We start from the raw sequence: 17,345 nt of genomic DNA on the forward strand, positions 1-17,345 counted from the left end.
AAAAAGGGGTCATGAAATATCTTTAGCAAACAGGGTTAAGGAAAATCCCAAAGCCTTTTATTCATATATAAGGAGCAAGAGGGTAACTAGAGAAAGGATTGGCCCACTCAAAGACAAAGGAGGAAAGTTATGCGTGGAGTCAGAGAAAATGGGTGAGATTTTAAACGAGTACTTTGCATCGGTATTCACCGAGGAGAGGGACATGACGGATGTTGAGGTTAGGGATAGATGTTTGATTACTCTAGGTCAAGGCAGCATAAGGAGGGAGGAAGTGTTGGGTATTCTAAAAGGCATTAAGGTGGACAAGTCCCCAGGTCCGGATGGGATCTATCCCAGGTTACTGAGGGAAGCGAGAGAGGAAATAGCTGGGGCCTTAACAGATATCTTTGCAACATCCTTATACACGGGTGAGGTCCCGGAGGACTGGAGAATTGCTAATGTTGTCCCCTTGTTTAAGAAGGGTAGCAGGGAAAATCCTGGTAATTATAGACCGGTGAGCCTGTCGTCAGTGGTAGGGAAGCTGCTGGAGAAGATACTGAGGGATAGGATCTATTCCCATTTGGAAGAAAATGAGCTTATCAGTGATAGGCAACATGGTTTTGTGCAAGGAAGGTCATGTCTTACCAACTTAATAGAATTCTTTGAGGAAGTGACAAAGTTGATTGATGAGGGAAGGGCTGTAGATGTCATATACATGGACTTCAGTAAGGCGTTTGATAAAGTTCCCCATGGTAGGCTGATGGAGAAAGTGAAGTCGCATGGGGTCCAGGGTGTACTAGCTAGATGGATAAAGAACTGGCTGGGCAACAGGAGACAAAGTAGCAGTGGAAGGGAGTTTCTCAAAATGAAGACGTGTGACCAGTGGTGTTCCACAGGGATCCGTGCTGGGACCACTGTTGTTTGTGATATACATAAATGATTTGGAGGAAAGTATAGGTGGTCTGATTAGCAAGTTTGAAGACGACAGTAAGACTGGTGGAGTAGCAGATAGTGAAGGGGACTGTCAGAGAATACAGCAGAATATAGATAGATTGGAGAGTTGGACAGAGAAATGGCAGATGGAGTTCAATCCGGGCAAATGCGAGGTGATGCATTTTGGAAGATCCAATTCAAGAGTGAACTATACAGTAAATGGAAAAGTCCTGGGGAAAATTGATGTCCAGAGAGATTTGAGTGTTCAGGTCCATTGTTCCCTGAAGGTGGCAACGCAGGTCAATAGAGTGGTCAAGAAGGCATACGGCATGCTTTCCTTCATCGGACGGGGTATTGAGTACAAGAGTTGGCAGGTCATGTTACAGTTGTATAAGACTTTGGTTCGGCCACATTTGGAATACTGCGTGCAGTTCTGGTCGCCACATTACCAAGAGGATGCAGATGCTTTGGAGAGGGTGCAGAGGAGGTTCACCAGGATGTTGCCTGGTATGGAGGGCGCTAGCTATGAAGAGAGGTTGAGTAGATTAGGATTATTTTCATTAGAAAGACAGAGGTTGAGGGGGGACCTGATTGAGGTGTACAAAATCATGAGAGGTATAGACAGGGTGGATAGCAAGAAGTTTTTTCCCAGAGTGGGGGATTCAATTACTAGGGGTCACGAGTTCTAAGTGAGAGGTGAAAAGTTTAGGGGGGATATGCGTGGAAAGTTCTTTACGCAGAGGGTGGTGAGTGCCTGGAATGCGTTGCCAGCGGAGGTGGTAGACGCGGGCACGATAGCGTCTTTTAAGATGTATCTAGACAGATACATGAATGGGCAGTAAGAAAAGAGATACAGACCCTTAGAAAATAGGCGACATGTTTAGATAGAGGATCTGGATCGGTGCAGGCTTGGAGGGCCGAAGGGCCTGTTCCTGTGCTGTAATTTTCTTTGTTCTTTGTTCTTGTTCATCACCCTCTGCCTCCTTCCACTAAGCCAATTTTGGATCCAATTTGCCAAATTGCCCTGGATCCCATGGGCTCTTACCTTCTTAACCAATTTCCCATGCGGGACCTTATCAAAAGCCTCACTGAAATCCATGTAGACTACATCAACTGCTTTACCCTCATCTGCACATCTAGCCACTGCCTCGAAAAATTCAATCAAGTTAGTTAGACATGATCTTCCCCTGACAAAGCCATGCTGACTATCCCTGATTAATCCCTGCCTCTCCAAGTGGAGATTAATCCTGTGTCTCAGAATTTTTTCCAATTTTTTCCAATTCCTTGTGTTCTTGTGTTCATCGGCCAAATTTATGCCCACTCACTGAAGCTATCTATATCCCTTTGCAGATATTTTGTATCCTCCTCATAACTTTCTTTCATACCTATCTTCGGATCATCAGCAGATTTAGTTACAATACACTCAGTCCCTTCATCCAAGTCATTAATATAGAATGTAAATAGTTGAGGTCCCAGCACTGATCCCTGTGACACTCCACTAGTTCCAGTTTTTCATTCTGAAAGTGACCCATTTTTCTCGATTCTCTGTTTCCTGTTAGTTAGCCAATCCTCTATCCATGCTAATAAATCACCCCCAACACCATGAGCTCTTATCTTGTGTAGTAACCTTTTATGTAGCACCTTATCGAATGCTTTTTGGAAATCCAAATACACTACATCTACTGGTTCCCCTTGATTCACCCTGCTTGTTACATCCTCAAAGAACTCTAATAAAATTGTCAAACACGACTTCCCTTTCATAAAACCATGCTGACTCTGCCTGATTGTATGATGATTTTCTAAACGCCCGGCAATGAATTCCTCGATAATGGATTCTAGCATTTTCCCAATGACAGATTTTAAGCTAACTGGCCTGTGGTTTCCTGCTTTCTGTCTCCCTCCTTTTTTGAACAGGTGGGCTGAATTTTATGTGCCTGCCGCCAATTACAGCGGTGGGTGAAAGGGCCGCATGTCACGGAGCCGCCACAATTATAATTGCGGAGGCTCATTTAAATAGCCAGGGTGGGCCACCCCTGCCCCGATTATGTGGAGGGGGCGGGCAGTCCGATCCCAGCAATGGCACCAGCTGCCTGTGCGCAGGTGCAGACGCCATTTTAAAAGGGCTGTTAGCCCTACCAGCTAATTTAAATATTTAAAGGTAAAGTGAATTAAAAAAAAATACATTTCTTTTGCCCCTTTCCCAACCCGAATAAAAATTAATTTAATTATTTGCCCTTCCTCCACCCAAAACACTTACCTTTACCATCTGACCTTCCCCTCCAAAACTGCACAAACTTTCAACTCCAACCCTTCCCACCATCCCCTACACCCATGACGTTAATTTGACCCCATTTCCCCCCTGCGCTGATCGACTTACCTCCTCCCACCTTGGCCACAGCAGAGTGGCACCTCGTTTCCTGGACGAGGATCCGAGGACGAGGGAGTGCCGGACACCGTGCCGATGATCGCAGGGGGACATCAGGCGGTGAAGTGAGTGTCAGTAATTTATTCATTTTAATTTATTTAAATATTCAGATTGGTGTCCCATTGCTGAGCGACGGGTGGCGGGTGGGGGGGGGGGGGGAGCGGGCTGCCACGAGGTCTCACTGCCGCCGGTAATATCAGGCCGGGCCCTCCCGGTGTCTGAGTGCGTGGCGGCCCTCTCCTGGCGACAACTTCAGGTCCCCCCACAGCCACAGACCCCGATACTTGGGGGAGAACAGAATCCAGCCCGGGGTGTTACATTTACAGCTTTCCAATCTATTGGGACCTTTCCAGAATCTCGGGATTACAACCAATTCCCCCATTCTGGGTAACCACGGGACAGGGATACAAGGAATCAGATGCACACTTGGGAAGAAATGGTCAGCGTTTTGCCCCCATATTAGTCCTGGCCGGTCCTGGTGACTGCCTAAAATCAGCATTGGTCCAATCTGAATGCAGTATGATAGCAGGGCGAGAGAATACAATTAAACTGTCTGAAATATCCTGTGTGTTCAATGTGTGATAAACAGCGGTTTGTAAATGGTGAGCATCATCTGCCCGATGGAGATATCTGCTCGTGACCTGGAAGTGATGAGTGACGTGGAGTGCAGGACAATTCAAAGAAAAAGCAATAGTAATATAATTATAGATTCCAGGACAGTCTGATTAGCCACGTCCAAAGAAACCGCAATCTTCATCCAAGCAGCCATTTTATAGCAAGCAGTCCTTGTGTCCACGCCACTGTCGTGTGCACACGCTGTCCTTCTGTCCACACTACTGTCCTTGTGTCCACGCCACTGTCCTTGTGTCCACACACTGTCCTTGTGTCCACACTACTGCCTTTGTGTCCACGCCACTGTCCTTGTGTCCACGCACTGTCCTTGTGTCCACGCTACTGCCTTTGTGTCCACGCCACTGTCCTTGTGTCCACGCACTGTCCTTGTGTCCACACACTGTCCTTGTGTCCACACTACTGTCCTTGTGTCCACGCCACTGTCCTTGTGTCCACGCCACTGTCCTTGTGTCCACACACTGTCCTTGTGTCCACACTACTGCCTTTGTGTCCACGCCACTGTCCTTGTGTCCACGCACTGTCCTTGTGTCCACGCTACTGCCTTTGTGTCCACGCCACTGTCCTTGTGTCCACGCACTGTCCTTGTGTCCACACACTGTCCTTGTGTCCACGCCACTGTCGTGTGCACACGCTGTCCTTCTGTCCACACTACTGTCCTTGTGTCCACACACTGTCCTTGTGTCCACGCCACTGTCCTTGTGTCCACACACTGTCCTTGTGTCCACACTACTGCCTTTGTGTCCACGCCACTGTCCTTGTGTCCACGCACTGTCCTTGTGTCCACGCTACTGCCTTTGTGTCCACGCCACTGTCCTTGTGTCCACGCACTGTCCTTGTGTCCACACACTGTCCTTGTGTCCACGCCACTGTCGTGTGCACACACTGTCCTTGTGTCCACACACTGTCCTTGTGTCCACGCCACTGTCCTTGTGTCCACACACTGTCCTTGTGTCCACACTACTGCCTTTGTGTCCATGCCACTGTCCTTGTGTCCACGCACTGTCCTTGTGTCCACACTACTGCCTTTGTGTCCACGCCACTGTCCTTGTGTCCACGCACTGTCCTTGTGTCCACACACTGTCCTTGTGTCCACGCTACTGTCTTTGTGTCCACGCACTGTCCTTGCGTCCACGCCACTGTCCTTGTTTCCACGCTACTGTCTTTGTGTCCACGCACTGTCCTTGCGTCCACGCCACTGTCCTCGTGTCCACACACTGTCCTCATGTCCACGCACTGTCCTCGTGTCCACGCACTGTCCTCTTGTCCACACACTGTCCTTGTGTCATCGCCACTGTCCTCGTGTCCACGCACTCTCCTCGTGTCCACACACTGTCCTCGTGTCCACGCCACTGTCCTTGTGTCCACGCACTGTCCTCGTGTCAATGCCACTGTCCTCGTGTCCACACACTGTCCTCGTGTCCACACACTGTCCTCGTGTCCATACACTGTCCTTGTGTCCATGCCACTGTCCTCGTGTCCACACACTGTCCTTGTGTCCACACACTGTCCTTTTGTCCATGCACTGTCCTCGTTTTAACGCCTCTGTCCACGTATCCACGCCATTGTCCTTGTGTCAACGCCACTGTCCTCGTGTCAACGCCACTGTCCTCGTGTCAATGCCTCTGTCCTCGTGTCAACGCCACTGTCCTTGTGTCCACGCACTGTCCTTGTGTCCATGCACTCTCCTCGTGTCAACGCCTTTGTCCTCGTGTCCACGCCACTGTCCTGGTGTCAATGCCACTGTCCTCATGTCAACGCCACTGTCCTCGTGTCCACGCCACTGTCCTTGTGTCAATGCCACTTGCCTCGTGTCCACACACTGTCCTCGTGTCCACGCCACTGTCCTCGTGTCCACGCACTGTCCTCGTGTCCACGCCACTGTCCTCGTGTCCACGCCACTGTCCTTGTGTCCACACACTGTCCTCGTTTAAACGCCTCTGTCCTCGTGGCAACGCCACTGTCCTGGTGTCAACGCCACTGTTCTCGTGTCCACGCACTGTCCTCGTGTCCACGCACTGTCCTCGTGTCAACGCCACTGTCCTCGTGTCCACACACTGTCCTTTTGTCCACGCCACTGTCCTTGTGTCCATGCACTCTCCTCGTGTCAACGCCTCTGTCCTCGTGTCCACGCCACTGTCCTTGTGTCAATGCCACTTGTCTCGTGTCCACACACTGTCCTCGTGTCCACGCACTGTCCTCGTGTCCACGCCACTGTCCTCGTGTCCACGCCACTGTCCTCGTGTCCACACACTGTCCTCGTGTCCATGCCACTGTCCTCGTGTCCACACCGCTGTCCTCGTGTCCACGCCACTGTCCTCGTGTCCATGCACTGTCCTCGTGTCCACACCACTGTCCTCGTGTCCACACCACTGTCCTCGTGTCTACGCACTGTCCTCGTGTCCACACCATTGTCCTCGTGTCCATGCACTGTCCTCGTGTCTACGCCACTGTCCTCGTGTCCACACCACTGTCCTCGTGTCCACGCACTGTCCTTGTGTCCACATCACTGTTCTCGTGTCCACGCACTGTCCTCGTGTCCACACCACTGTCCTCGTGTCCACGCCACTGTCCTCGTGTCCATGGCACTGTCCTCGTGTCTACGCCACTGTCCTCGTGTCCACGCACTGTACTCGTGTCCACACAACTGTTCTCGTGTCCAAGCACTGTCCTCGTGTCCACACCACTGTCCTCGTGTCCACACCACTGTCCTCGTGTCCACGCACTGTCCTCGTGTCCACACCACTGTCCTCGTGTCCACGCACTGTCCTCGTGTCTACGCCACTGTCCTCGTGTCCACGCACTGTCCTCGTGTCCACACCACTGTTCGCGTGTCCACGCACTGTCCTCGTGTCCACACCACTGTCCTCGTGTCCACGCACTGTCCTCGTGTCCACACCACTGTTCTCGTGTCCACGCACTGTCCTCGTGTCCACACCACTGTCCTCGTGTCCACACCACTGTCCTCGTGTCCACGCACTGTCCTCGTGTCTACGCCACTGTCCTCGTGTCCACACACTGTCCTCGTGTCCACACCACTGTTCGCGTGTCCACGCACTGTCCTCATGTCCACACCACTGTCCTCGTGTCCACGCACTGTCCTCGTGTCCACACCACTGTCCTCGTGTCCACACCACTGTCCTCGTGTCCACGCCACTGTCCTCGTGTCCATGCACTGTCCTCGTGTCTACGCCACTGTCCTCGTGTCCACGCACTGTCCTCGTGTCCACACCACTGTTCTCGTGTCCACGCACTGTCCTCGTGTCCACACCACTGTCCTCGTGTCCACGCACTGTCCTCGTGTCCACGCCACTGTCCTCGTGTCCACGCCACTGTCCTTGTGTCCACACACTGTCCTCGTTTAAACGCCTCTGTCCTCGTGGCAACGCCACTGTCCTGGTGTCAACGCCACTGTTCTCGTGTCCACGCACTGTCCTCGTGTCCACGCACTGTCCTCGTGTCAACGCCACTGTCCTCGTGTCCACACACTGTCCTTTTGTCCACGCCACTGTCCTTGTGTCCATGCACTCTCCTCGTGTCAACGCCTCTGTCCTCGTGTCCACGCCACTGTCCTTGTGTCAATGCCACTTGCCTCGTGTCCACACACTGTCCTCGTGTCCACGCACTGTCCTCGTGTCCACGCCACTGTCCTCGTGTCCACACACTGTCCTCGTGTCCATGCCACTGTCCTCGTGTCCACACCGCTGTCCTCGTGTCCACGCCACTGTCCTCGTGTCCATGCACTGTCCTTGTGTCCACACCACTGTCCTCGTGTCCACACCACTGTCCTCATGTCTACGCACTGTCCTCGTGTCCACACCACTGTCCTCGTGTCCATGCACTGTCCTCGTGTCTATGCCACTGTCCTCGTGTCCACACCACTGTCCTCGTGTCCGCGCACTGTCCTTATGTCCACATCACTGTTCTCGTGTCCACGCACTGTCCTCGTGTCCACACCACTGTCCTCGTGTCCACGCCACTGTCCTCGTGTCCACGCCACTGTCCTCGTGTCTACGCCACTGTCCTCGTGTCCACGCACTGTCCTCGTGTCCACACAACTGTTCTCGTGTCCATGCACTGTCCTCGTGTCCACACCACTGTCCTCGTGTCCACACCACTGTCCTCGTGTCCACGCACTGTCCTCGTGTCCACACCACTGTTCTCGTGTCCACGCACTGTCCTCGTGTCCACACCACTGTCCTCGTGTCCACGCACTGTCCTCGTGTCTACGCCACTGTCCTCGTGTCCACGCACTGTCCTCGTGTCCACACCACTGTTCGCGTGTCCACGCACTGTCCTCGTGTCCACACCACTGTCCTCGTGTCCACACACTGTCCTCGTGTCCACACCACTGTTCTCGTGTCCACGCACTGTCCTCGTGTCCACACCACTGTCCTCGTGTCCACACCACTGTCCTCGTGTCCACGCACTGTCCTCGTGTCTACGCCACTGTCCTCGTGTCCACGCACTGTCCTCATGTCCACACCACTGTTCGCGTGTCCACGCACTGTCCTCGTGTCCACACCACTGTCCTCGTGTCCACACACTGTCCTCGTGTCCACACCACTGTTCTCGTGTCCACGCATTGTCCTCGTGTCCACACCACTGTCCTCGTGTCCACACCACTGTCCTCGTGTCCACGCACTGTCCTCGTGTCTACGCCACTGTCCTCGTGTCCACGCACTGTCCTCATGTCCACACCACTGTTCGCGTGTCCACGCACTGTCCTCATGTCCACACCACTGTCTTCGTGTCCACACCACTGTCCTCGTGTCCACACCACTGTCCTCGTGTCCACGCCACTGTCCTCGTGTCCATGCACTGTCCTCGTGTCTACGCCACTGTCCTCGTGTCCATGCACTGTCCTCGTGTCCACACCACTGTTCTCGTGTCCACGCACTGTCCTCGTGTCCACACCACTGTCCTCGTGTCCACGCACTGTCCTCGTGTCCACACCACTGTTCTCGTGTCCACACCACTGTCCTCGTGTCCACACCACTGTCCTCGTGTCCACGCACTGTCCTCGTGTCTACGCCACTGTCCTCGTGTCCACGCACTGTCCTCGTGTCCACCCCACTGTTTGCGTGTCCACGCACTGTCCCCGTGTCCACACCACTGTCCTCGTGTCCACGCACTGTCCTTGTGTCCACACCACTGTTCTCGTGTCCACGCACTGTCCTCGTGTCCACACGACTGTCCTCGTGTCCACACCACTGTCCTCGTGTCCACACCACTGTTCGCGTGTCCACGCACTGTCCTCGTGTCCACACCACTGCCCTCGTGTCCACGCACTGTCCTCGTGTCTACGCCACTGTCCTCGTGTCCATGCACTGTCCTCGTGTCCACTCCACTGTTCTCGTGTCCACGCACTGTCCTCGTGTCCACACCACTGTCCTCGTGTCCACGCACTGTCCTCGTGTCCACACCACTGTTCGCGTGTCCACGCACTGTCCTCGTGTCCACACCACTGTTCCCGTGTCCACGCACTGTCCTCGTGTCCACACCACTGTCCTCGTGTCCACACCACTGTCTTCGTGTCCACGCACTGTCCTCGTGTCTACGCCACTGTCCTAGTGTCCACGCACTGTCCTCGTGTCCACACCACTGTTCTCGTGTCCATGCACTGTCCTCGTGTCCACACCACTGTCCTCGTGTCCACACCACTGTCCTCGTGTCCACGCACTGTCCTCGTGTCTACGCCACTGTCCTCGTGTCCACGCACTGTCCTCGTGTCCACACCACTGTTCGCGTGTCCACGCACTGTCCTCGTGTCTACGCCACTGTCCTCGTGTCCACGCACTGTCCTCGTGTCCACACCACTGTTCGCGTGTCCATGCACTGTCCTCGTGTCCACACCACTGTCCTCGTGTCTACGCACTGTCCTCATGTCCACACCACTGTCCTCGTGTCCACGCACTGTCCTCGTGTCCACACCACTGTTCTCGTGTCCACGCACTGTCCTCGTGTCCACACCACTGTCCTCGTGTCCACACCACTGTCCTCGTGTCCACGCACTGTCCTCGTGTCCACGCCACTGTCATCGTGTCCACGCACTTTCCTCGTGTCCACACCACTGTCCTCGTGTCCACGCACTGTCCTCGTGTCTACGCCACTGTCCTCGTGTCCACGCACTGTCCTCGTGTCCACACCACTGTTCGCGTTTCCACGCACTGTCCTCGTGTCCACACCACTGTCCTCGTGTCCACGCACTGTCCTCGTGTCCACACCACTGTTCGCGTGTCCACGCACTGTTCTCGTGTCCACACCACTGTCCTCGTGTCCACGCACTGTCCTCGTGTCTACGCCACTGTCCTCGTGTCCACGCACTGTCCTCGTGTCCACACCACTGTTCGCGTGTCCACGCACTGTCCTCATGTCCACACCACTGTCCTCGTGTCCACGCACTGTCCTCGTGTCCACACCACTGTCCTCGTGTCCACACCACTGTCCTCGTGTCCACGCCAGTGTCCTCGTGTCCATGCACTGTCCTCGTGTCTACGCCACTGTCCTCGTGTCCACGCACTGTCCTCGTGTCCACACCACTGCCCTCGTGTCCACGCACTGTCCTCGTGTCTATGCCACTGTCCTCGTGTCCACGCACTGTCCTCGTGTCCACACCACTGTTCTCGTGTCCACGCACTGTCCTCGTGTCCACACCACTGTCCTCGTGTCCACGCACTGTCCTCGTGTCCACACCACTGTTCGCGTGTCCACGCACTGTCCTCGTGTCCACACCACTGTTCTCGTGTCCATGCACTGTCCTCGTGTCCACGCACTGTCCTCGTGTCAACGCCACTGTCCTCGTGTCCACACACTGTCCTTTTGTCCACGCCACTGTCCTTGTGTCCATGCACTCTCCTCGTGTCAACGCCTCTGTCCTCGTGTCCACGCCACTGTCCTTGTGTCAATGCCACTTGCCTCGTGTCCACACACTGTCCTCGTGTCCACGCACTGTCCTCGTGTCCACGCCACTGTCCTCGTGTCCACACACTGTCCTCGTGTCCATGCCACTGTCCTCGTGTCCACACCGCTGTCCTCGTGTCCACGCCACTGTCCTCGTGTCCATGCACTGTCCTTGTGTCCACACCACTGTCCTCGTGTCCACACCACTGTCCTCGTGTCTACGCACTGTCCTCGTGTCCACACCACTGTCCTCGTGTCCATGCACTGTCCTCGTGTCTATGCCACTGTCCTCGTGTCCACACCACTGTCCTCGTGTCCGCGCACTGTCCTTATGTCCACATCACTGTTCTCGTGTCCACGCACTGTCCTCGTGTCCACACCACTGTCCTCGTGTCCACGCCACTGTCCTCGTGTCCACGCCACTGTCCTCGTGTCTACGCCACTGTCCTCGTGTCCACGCACTGTCCTCGTGTCCACACAACTGTTCTCGTGTCCATGCACTGTCCTCGTGTCCACACCACTGTCCTCGTGTCCACACCACTGTCCTCGTGTCCACGCACTGTCCTCGTGTCCACACCACTGTTCTCGTGTCCACGCACTGTCCTCGTGTCCACACCACTGTCCTCGTGTCCACGCACTGTCCTCGTGTCTACGCCACTGTCCTCGTGTCCACGCACTGTCCTCGTGTCCACACCACTGTTCGCGTGTCCACGCACTGTCCTCGTGTCCACACCACTGTCCTCGTGTCCACACACTGTCCTCGTGTCCACACCACTGTTCTCGTGTCCACGCACTGTCCTCGTGTCCACACCACTGTCCTCGTGTCCACACCACTGTCCTCGTGTCCACGCACTGTCCTCGTGTCTACGCCACTGTCCTCGTGTCCACGCACTGTCCTCATGTCCACACCACTGTTCGCGTGTCCACGCACTGTCCTCATGTCCACACCACTGTCCTCGTGTCCACACCACTGTCCTCGTGTCCACACCACTGTCCTCGTGTCCACGCCACTGTCCTCGTGTCCATGCACTGCCCTCGTGTCTACGCCACTGTCCTCGTGTCCACGCACTGTCCTCGTGTCCACACCACTGTTCTCGTGTCCACGCACTGTCCTCGTGTCCACACCACTGTCCTCGTGTCCACGCACTGTCCTCGTGTCCACACCACTGTTCTCGTGTCCACGCACTGTCCTCGTGTCCACACCACTGTCCTCGTGTCCACACCACTGTCCTCGTGTCCACGCACTGTCCTCGTGTCTACGCCACTGTCCTCGTGTCCACGCACTGTCCTCGTGTCCACCCCACTGTTCGCGTGTCCACGCACTGTCCCCGTGTCCACACCACTGTCCTCGTGTCCACGCACTGTCCTTGTGTCCACACCACTGTTCTCGTGTCCACGCACTGTCCTCGTGTCCACACGACTGTCCTCGTGTCCACACCACTGTCCTCGTGTCCACACCACTGTTCGCGTGTCCACGCACTGTCCTCGTGTCCACACCACTGCCCTCGTGTCCACGCACTGTCCTCGTGTCTACGCCACTGTCCTCGTGTCCATGCACTGTCCTCGTGTCCACTCCACTGTTCTCGTGTCCACGCACTGTCCTCGTGTCCACACCACTGTCCTCGTGTCCACGCACTGTCCTCGTGTCCACACCACTGTTCGCGTGTCCACGCACTGTCCTCGTGTCCACACCACTGTTCCCGTGTCCACGCACTGTCCTCGTGTCCACACCACTGTCCTCGTGTCCACACCACTGTCTTCGTGTCCACGCACTGTCCTCGTGTCTACGCCACTGTCCTAGTGTCCACGCACTGTCCTCGTGTCCACACCACTGTTCTCGTGTCCATGCACTGTCCTCGTGTCCACACCACTGTCCTCGTGTCCACACCACTGTCCTCGTGTCCACGCACTGTCCTCGTGTCTACGCCACTGTCCTCGTGTCCACGCACTGTCCTCGTGTCCACACCACTGTTCCCGTGTCCACGCACTGTCCTCGTGTCTACGCCACTGTCCTCGTGTCCACGCACTGTCCTCGTGTCCACACCACTGTTCGCGTGTCCATGCACTGTCCTCGTGTCCACACCACTGTCCTCGTGTCTACGCACTGTCCTCGTGTCCACACCACTGTCCTCGTGTCCACGCACTGTCCTCGTGTCCACACCACTGTTCTCGTGTCCACGCACTGTCCTCGTGTCCACACCACTGTCCTCGTGTCCACACCACTGTCCTCGTGTCCACGCACTGTCCTCGTGTCCACGCCACTGTCATCGTGTCCACGCACTTTCCTCGTGTCCACACCACTGTCCTCGTGTCCACGCACTGTCCTCGTGTCTACGCCACTGTCCTCGTGTCCACGCACTGTCCTCGTGTCCACACCACTGTTCGCGTTTCCACGCACTGTCCTCGTGTCCACACCACTGTCCTCGTGTCCACGCACTGTCCTCGTGTCCACACCACTGTTCGCGTGTCCACGCACTGTTCTCGTGTCCACACCACTGTCCTCGTGTCCACGCACTGTCCTCGTGTCTACGCCACTGTCCTCGTGTCCACGCACTGTCCTCGTGTCCACACCACTGTTCGCGTGTCCACGCACTGTCCTCATGTCCACACCACTGTCCTCGTGTCCACGCACTGTCCTCGTGTCCACACCACTGTCCTCGTGTCCACACCACTGTCCTCGTGTCCACGCCAGTGTCCTTGTGTCCATGCACTGTCCTCGTGTCTACGCCACTGTCCTCGTGTCCACGCACTGTCCTCGTGTCCACACCACTGCCCTCGTGTCCACGCACTGTCCTCGTGTCTATGCCACTGTCCTCGTGTCCACGCACTGTCCTCGTGTCCACACCACTGTTCTCGTGTCCACGCACTGTCCTCGTGTCCACACCACTGTCCTCGTGTCCACGCACTGTCCTCGTGTCCACACCACTGTTCGCGTGTCCACGCACTGTCCTCGTGTCCACACCACTGTTCTCGTGTCCATGCACTGTCCTCGTGTCCACACCACTGTCTTCGTGTCCACACCACTGTCCTCGTGTCCACGCACTGTCCTCGTGTCTACGCCACTGTCCTCGTGTCCACGCACTGTCCTCGTGTCCACACCACTGTTCGCGTGTCCACGCACTGTCCTCGTGTCTACGCCACTGTCCTCGCGTCCACGCACTGTCCTCGTGTCCACACCACTGTTCTCGTGTCCATGCACTGTCCTCGTGTCCACACCACTGTCCTCGTGTCCACGCACTGTCCTCGTGTCCACACCACTGTCCTCGTGTCCACGCACTGTCCTCGTGTCCACACCACTGTCCTCGTGTCCACGCACTGTCCTCGTGTCCACGCCACTGTCCTCGTGTCCACGCACTGTCCTCGTGTCCACACCACTGTCCTCATGTCCACACCACTGTCCTCGTGTCCATGCACTGTCCTCGTGTCTACGCCACTGTCCTCGTGTCCACGCACTGTCCTCGTGTCCACACCACTGTTCGCGTTTCCACGCACTGTCCTCGTGTCCACACCACTGTCCTCGTGTCCACGCACTGTCCTCGTGTCCACACCACTGTTTGCGTGTCCACGCACTGTTCTCGTGTCCACACCACTGTCCTCGTGTGCACACCACTGTTCTCGTGTCCACGAACTGTTCTCGTGTCCACACCACTGTTCTCGTGTCCACGCACTGTCCTCGTGTCCACACCACTGTCCTCGTGTCCACGCACTGTCCTCGTGTCCACACCACTGTTCGCATGTCCACGCACTGTTCTCTTGTCCACACCACTGTCCTCGTGTCCACACCACTGTTCTCGTGTCCACGAACTGTCCTCGTGTCCACACCACTGTTTTCGTGTCCACACCACTGTTCTCGTGTCCACGCACTGTCCTCGTGTCCACGCACTGTCCTCGTGTCCACACCACTGTCCTCGTGTCCACGCACTGTCCTCGTGTCCACACCACTGTTCGCGTGTCCACGCACTGTTCTCGTGTCCGCACCACTGTCCTCGTGACCACACCACTGTTCTCGTGTCCACGAACTGTCCTCGTGTCCACACCACTGTTCTCGTGTCCACACCACTGTCCTCGTGTCCACGCACTGTCCTCGTGTCCACACCACTGTCCTCGTGTCCACACCACTGTCCTCGTGTCCACGAACTGTCCTCGTGTCCACACCACTGTTCTCGTGTCCACACCACTGTTCTCGTGTCCACGAACTGTCCTCGTGTCTACACCACTGTTCTCGTGTCCACACCACTGTCCTCGTGTCCACGCACTGTCCTTGTGTCCACACCACTGTCCTCGTGTCCACACCACTGTCCTCATGTCCACGCACTGTCCTCGTGTCCACACCACTGTCCTCGTGTCCACACCACTGTCCTCGTGTCCACGCACTGTCCTCGTGTCTACGCCACTGTCCTCGTGTCCACGAACTGTCCTCGTGTCCACACCACTGTCCTCGTGTCCACGCACTGTCCTCATGTCCACACCACTGTCCTCGTGTCCACGCACTGTCCTCATGTCCACACCACTGTCCTCGTGTCCACGCACTGTCCTCGTGTCCACACCACTGTCCTCGTGTCCACGCACTGTTCTGTTGACTCAAATTCACCAGGCTTGTTTTTATGTGCAGGTTCGAGGAGGCCCATTTAAATATGAAGCGACTGGCTGGCTCCTGATCCAGAGAATTCGCAAATCGGATTCGGGACTGTATCACTGCTCCGCAAGGAACGAACTGGGAGAAGTGTCAGCAGCTGCCAGCCTGACTGTCGTCATGCCCGGTAAGGGAGAGTCCAAGTAACCAACAGTGAGAACACAGTGGGAAGTGGAGCATGGTGGCTAGCTCCTCCAACACTGTCCCTTCTCTTCGAGGTTAGCACAGAAGGAGGCCATTCGGCCTATCATACCTGTGCCAGATGTCTTTCATCTGAAAGGGCAGTGGAAGCAGATTAAATAGTAACTTTCAAAAGGAAATTGGATAAATACTTGAAGGGGAAAAATTCACCGGGCTGTGGGGAAAGAGCAGGGGTGTGGGACTAATTGGATAGCTCATTGAAAGAGCCAGCACAGGCTTGATGGGCCAAAAGGCCTCCTTCTGTGTTGTCTGATTGTATGGATTGCCCTTCCTATTATTTCTTGCTGCTTGGCAAGCAGTGAGGTTCCGACTTGCTGCCAATTTCGCTCCCCCGAGCCCAGGGACAGTGACGCTAATTATAGAGCCTGTACTGACCCCCAGATCAGACTGGGGTCACACCCGGGAACCCGGTACCCTGTTCAACTCAACCAGCCAGCTGGATTTCATTACACTCGCACCACAGTGGTGCAGTGGTTAGCACCGCAGCCTCACAGCTCCTCGACCCGGGTTCAGTTCTGGGTACTGCCTGTGCGGAATTTGCAAGTTCTCCCTGTGAACGTGTGGGTTTCCTCCGGGTGCTCCGGTTTCCTCCCACATTCCAAAGGCTTGTGGGATGATAGGTAAATTGGCCATTATAAAAATTGCCCCTAGTGTAGGTAGGTGGTAGGAGAATTGAGGGAAGGTGGGGATGTGAGAGGGAAAAATGGGATTAATGTAGGATTAGTATAAATGGGTGGCTGATAGTCGGCGTGGACTTGTTGGGCCGAAGGGCCTGTTTCAGTGCTGTATCTGTCTATGACTCTGTCTTTATCCAACAGGAGGAGGCCATTCAGCCACAGAGTCTGTTCCGCCATTCAATTAGATGGCAGCTGATTTCTACCTCAATCCCATTTATCCACTTTGGCTCCATATCCCTTGATACTTTATCCAGCAAAAACCCTTCATCCTCAGTACTGAACACTCCAAACAACCCCCAGCATCCACAGCCTTTTAGTGATACAGAGAGTTCCAGATTTCCACTACCCTTTGTGTGGAAAGGTACTCCATAACCAACCTGGAATATTCTGATGAAAGGTCATCGACCCGGACCGTTAACTCTGTTTCTCTCTCCACAGATGCTGTTGTGTATTTCCAGCACTTTCTGTTTTTTTATTTCTGATTTCCAGCATCCACAGTATTTTGCCTTTCCAATACTCTCTTGGTGTTGCTGTCTTTCAGATCAGGTGGCTGAGGTGGAGAATCGATGGATCCAGCCTGAGTATTTCGTGGAGGAATACTCTGAAGACTATTACTGATGAAATGCAAACATTGGACTAAACGGCAGGCGTGAGGACACCAGTGCACCAGGAGACAACACAAACCACCAGAATGTGGCAATAAATTACAATAAAGTGTGATAGTATCTACCCGATAATTACTGTATCTTGCTTTCACTCTTTCTCTCTATTGGTCCAGTAACACTGGCTATTAATGGTCTCCACTGGTAGCTAATTGAGTGGGAGAGATGGTGGTGTAGTGGCAATGTAATTCTGAAGGCCCAGGTTAATTCCCACCAAGGCAGCTGCTGGAATTTAAATTTAATTAATTAATAATAAAAATAATCTGGAATTGAAAGCTATCATTGATTGTCATAAAAACACA

The 17,345-nt window shown here is 54.9% G+C and overlaps 1 protein-coding gene across 1 annotated transcript in view; it reads left to right on the forward strand.

The window, feature by feature from the left end:
• The window catches only part of LOC137380985 (kazal-type serine protease inhibitor domain-containing protein 1-like), a 47,426-nt gene extending 30,291 nt beyond the window's left edge, over positions 1 to 17,135 (forward strand). Inside the window, exons 4-5 of the mRNA XM_068053405.1 lie at positions 15,483 to 15,630; positions 16,923 to 17,135. Of these exons, the coding sequence (XP_067909506.1) occupies positions 15,483 to 15,630; positions 16,923 to 16,999 (225 nt within the window). The 3' untranslated portion in view covers positions 17,000 to 17,135. The remainder of the gene's footprint in view (positions 1 to 15,482; positions 15,631 to 16,922) is intronic.
• The last annotated feature ends 210 nt before the right edge of the window (positions 17,136 to 17,345 follow it).

The sequence above is a fragment of the Heterodontus francisci genome, chromosome 20 (assembly GCF_036365525.1).
Source record: "Heterodontus francisci isolate sHetFra1 chromosome 20, sHetFra1.hap1, whole genome shotgun sequence".
Lineage (NCBI taxonomy): Eukaryota > Metazoa > Chordata > Chondrichthyes > Heterodontiformes > Heterodontidae > Heterodontus > Heterodontus francisci.